Here is a 5,019-nt window from a genome sequence, read left to right on the forward strand (position 1 = left end):
CAGTGGCTTGATTATTCACTAGTAAACAGGATAGTATATTAGTAATAATATTAGTTTAGTCTAGATAATAAATAATTCATAATCTGAATTACTGTATATAATGTAAGGCTCTGATTAAATATAAATTTAGTTCATTAATAAAATAGTATTCAGAAATGGTTGTACAGTAGTATTTACTATAGATTAATAATTAGTATAAATAATTTCTAATATTCTTGTATATTTAATTAATATAAATATATAATTAAGAAATAACACCAGACAAATAGACATATAAGAAAAGAGAATAGTAATATTAATATGTTTATAATTATAATTAATATAATATAATATAATACTATTATATTTGTAAGATATATCTAAGTTAATATAAAATTAGAGTAAATAAATAAGAAATAGTTCTTTAATAAAATCTGATTGCAGTTAACTAAAAACTTGATATTTAGTATCTGTAGAGTTATTATATATAATAAAAGTAATATATTTATTATAATTATAAGTATATAATCTAGAAGAGTTCTTTAAAATATTTTTAAGTATTTTTATTTTTTGTTATTATAGAAGTCTTATCTTTTCAGTATAGTGATTAATATAATTATAAAATTAGCCGGTCAGGCTAATATAATATTTAAGATTCTTTAACATTTAGAAAATTTTTAATAATTATATAGTGTAGAGTTTGTCTTCAGATAGATATAAATATAATTTATTAATATATGAACTGAACAGATAGATAAAAGGAAAAGTAATGTAAGCTTTCTTAAAAATAACTTTAATATTTAAGTTATTTAACTTAATAAAGACTTGTTCAAGATTGTTAATATATTTATTTAATAAATAGAATATAATAACTATATTATTCATATATATATAATAAAATATATAAAGATTCTTTAAATAAATATTTATTTAATACTGGATAAAGAGAACAGAATTAATAAAATTTATAATAATAATAATAAAAATTTCTTAAGTATAATAATTAATAATAATAAGATAATAATAATAATCTTTACAGACTGATTATTAATAAAATATTTAGTAAGTATTAAGTATCAAGATATACAGATAGTACTTTAATAAAGTAATAATATTATTAATAGTGGGTATAGGATAGATATCAGATTCTATCTTTTTATTAATATTACATAAATTAATAATAATACAGTCTTTTAATATAAAGCCTTCGGATATATAAATATTATATTATATAATACAGACAGGATATCTAGTAATAATATAGCTTTTAATTTAATTTAATTTATTTTAAGTATGTAGAGAGTTGAATATCTTATTAACAATTTTTTAATTATATTAATTAATATGATAAATATACAGTTTCAGAATATATTATTTCTATTTATTTTTATAGAAACTTTTATTTATTTATATTTCAGAATATTAGTAATATTAATATCAAAAATATTAGTATTTATCTATATATTAAAGTATTTAATAAGTTAGCATACGTACTGAATAACAGTAAGATCTTTATTATACATAATAATATCAAGAGAGGTAATTGTAGTATTTCTGGTATCTTATTTATTACTAAAAAGATTATCTAATATAGAAGATTTATATATAGTAATAAAGTTATTAGTATTATATATATAAATAAAGGTGGCAGCTAAATTTGCTGTATTTATATTAACTATAAGGGATGAAAGGTTGAGGTAGTGTGAAGAATATCTCTGTATGGCGATATACCAAACATACGGGTGTATTTCCTTAAGGTGTTGTCGCTGGCTATTTAGTTTCTACTCCTCGCGGATACTTATATGAGTGGACTGTGGGACACGTGATTTCCGTGTCACGCTAACTAACGTATTCGGTAAGCGAGCTGCGCACTTCCACCCGATTTCCATGACTAGGTGAGATTCAAGCACCTTTTTACCAACCAACCAATTGCATTTCTATATAAAACTAATTACTAGATGGATTAGGACATCTAATCCTAGTATACCCCCGAATATGACAATTAGAATACTGCAGCAGAGCGCGTACACGGGGCCTAACTGTAGAAAGCTCTGGATCTCTAGATAGAGTATCTTGAGCTTTAAAGACCTGATTCTCCTGCTGAAATCGCTTCTGGCCCTCCTGAATAGAAAGACCCTCTGTAGCAGTAAGTTGTTTAGTAGACTTCTTTCTCTTTTAAAGCTGTATCTCATTTGCAGCTTGTAAATCACGAATTTCTTGACACGTAAGAGCTACCTTATTTAAGGCTAATTCACTGTATTTGATAATCTTGTCCAGCCGTACTTCTAAAGAAGAGATAGGGCTTTGGGAGCCTTCCTGCTCTTGTACACATCTTTAGAGCTTTCTTCTCACTATAGATACCTGTTTTTCGAGCTGTCTGGTGGTGTAGGGTGTCTTAGGCACTGAATTAGTTGACTGACTGCCTGGTGGTGTTGGGGTTCTTAGTTGAATATTCAACTGACTGAGCACTTGCTCTGGGTTATATGGAACTAGCCTAATAGCAGAAAAACCACTGCAGATATTGCTAGTAGTATAGGTTGCTGTACGAGCCTCAGGGAAAGTCTTAAGAAAGTCAAGCTTATTAATATAATTAAATCCAAGGCGTATTCTCTTCTCCACTAAGTGTCTATATGCACGCTTTAATGATGAAAAGCAGCTAATATCCAGAGATTGTAGTAGATGTGAAAAATGAGCAGGCATACAGATAGGAATAATATTATTCTCACTGTATATCTGGTCGAACTAAGGTGTTAAATAACTGCCATGGCCATCAAGAATTAGGAGACGATATTTTCCAGTTATACGGCCAGTAGTAGCAGGAAGAAAGAGGTTTTGAAGTCAGTAAAGGCTTATTTATCACTAATCCAGTTATTTAGACTAACTTCAATCCTCCAGTCATGTGGTAAATTACTCTAATACCAGCTTTCTATATGGATCTTTTTCTTAAAGATAATGCATGGTGGAAGAGCCCATCCAGAAACACTAATACACTTAATAGAAGTAACTTATTCTCGATTTTCTGGCTGTATGAGAGGTGTCTTTCTATAATAGTCAGCTCTAGTAATTACTCAAGCAGTAGCTACTAGACCTATAATAAAGCCAGTCTTATTAAAGTTATAGATATCTTTAGGTACAATCCCATGCTGCATTATAGTGATTTATACACAGTCAAACTACTTCTTAATAATCTTAAGATCTTCACATTGAGCATGCTGATAGTTATATCATCTAGAGAAGCATGTCTTTAATTTATCATGTCTTTAGATAAAGTTATAGACCCATTTCTCTCCAACTAATTAAATAGATGTAATATCACGTGCAGTAAGAAGAATATTAGCTATTTTTTGTACATGAGACGGTCGGGGAGGTGCTCCATATTAAATAAATGATAGGATCTATTATATAAGTAATTTCTCTTCATTTTGAGTCAGTTTATGAGAGTTGGCGCGTGTTTCTGCTCGAAAGGTTGCTCCACGGAGCCTTGTATATAGGGTAGATTCAGGAATAGTATAAGATTGTGCTGCTTGATAAATAGATGGACAATCTTTATTCTTAATAGCTGAAATTGCTAATAGAATCCTTCCTTCCTGCTCAGCTTGATTTCTAGCATTTTGACGCGCTTTTGGAGGCATGGCTGGTGGTTGAATTGAGTGAGGTTTTTGACTGGAGCTAAGACGCGTGAGGTGCGCAGCTCGCTTACATGCGCAGCTCGCTTACCGAATACGTTAAGGCTTGCGATGGGGCTGACATCAGCATGGGCATCTCTCGCGATATGGTTCTATCGCGAGTGTTGTTGGGATATGTATCCTTACATTAACTTAGTATTTTATAATAAAGTCAGAATTAGAGATATTACTAGAATAGATATAATAGATAATAATAATAAATTTAAAGATTTTATTAGAAATTTTAATAAAAGAAAGAATTCTATTTATAAGATAAGTATAGTATATTAATCATAAGATTTAACTACTGTTTACAGATTTGAAAATTAGATCTTGATCTGGCAGATCGTTTTTAATTTTAATAAATATTCTTTCATATGAGTAACTTAATATAATAATATATTAACTAGAGTAAACAGGTATAAGTGATGTATGATTAGTTTTTAATATATAAGATATAATAAAGATAAAATCTTTGTATATAGGAATAATTGCAATATAACAGTCAGAATTAGTTATACTATCTTTATAATTTATAATATTTATATTGATAAATAAATTAGGTTTCATATCTATAACTAAGTAAGTCATGATTTTAATCTTGATATATCTGTAAATAGTGGATATAGATATTACTAATATTATAAAATAAATATTGAATAAAGTATATTCTGTAAAAAAATATCTAAAGCTAATTTTAGTAATATTAACTAAGTACTCTGTAGATTAGATTTACATATTTAATATATTTTTAATAAAGATAGTATTAATAATACTGAATGAATAACCTGTATTAAGATATATTTAATAATATAAAAAGATATTATTTAATTTAGTATTAGTAGTAACTGTATATTATGAATACAAGTCTAGAGGGATATTAATTTTACCAGATTTAATTATCTAAGAACTTAATAATTTGATAATATAAATATTCTTTAGTAATATAATTGATTTATAAAGAGTAGTAAACGCAGAGTAAGGTAAATATTTATATAACTTGTTATTAAATATAGTCTTTATAGTAGATAAAATAATTAATAATAATATAGTTATTGTGTTTGTAGTTATAAATATATAAATCTTTATTATTATCGATCTCTGTGGTAAATATATAGAAGTCATTATTCTTAGATATAGATCTGAAATCTGGCTTAGTATAATATATATTATTAGATAGGTTAAAATAGCGAATAAGATCTTTATTATTATTATTATTATTATTATTACTAGTATAATAAATACTAGGATTGCAAGATAGGTCATAGCAGTACTGGTTATTAGTATAAAATAGATAATTGTATAATAGATAATTGTATAATGTAGGTATCTTCTGGTCTTGATTTTTATAAGGTAGAGTATTACTAGTAAAGAC

The 5,019-nt window shown here is 26.6% G+C and overlaps 1 protein-coding gene across 1 annotated transcript; it reads right to left on the reverse strand.

Moving 5' to 3' along the window:
* Positions 1 to 663: 663 nt before the first annotated feature.
* On the reverse strand, positions 664 to 870 carry BO94DRAFT_480481 (uncharacterized protein; the record flags this gene model as incomplete). The annotated part of the gene is made up of 1 exon (XM_025608795.1): positions 664 to 870. A coding segment is annotated over one exon (207 nt), but the record flags the coding sequence as incomplete, so codon positions are not given.
* Between the last annotated feature and the right edge of the window lie 4,149 nt (positions 871 to 5,019).

This window comes from Aspergillus sclerotioniger (genome assembly GCF_003184525.1).
Source record: "Aspergillus sclerotioniger CBS 115572 chromosome Unknown BO94scaffold_76, whole genome shotgun sequence".
Lineage (NCBI taxonomy): Eukaryota > Fungi > Ascomycota > Eurotiomycetes > Eurotiales > Aspergillaceae > Aspergillus > Aspergillus sclerotioniger.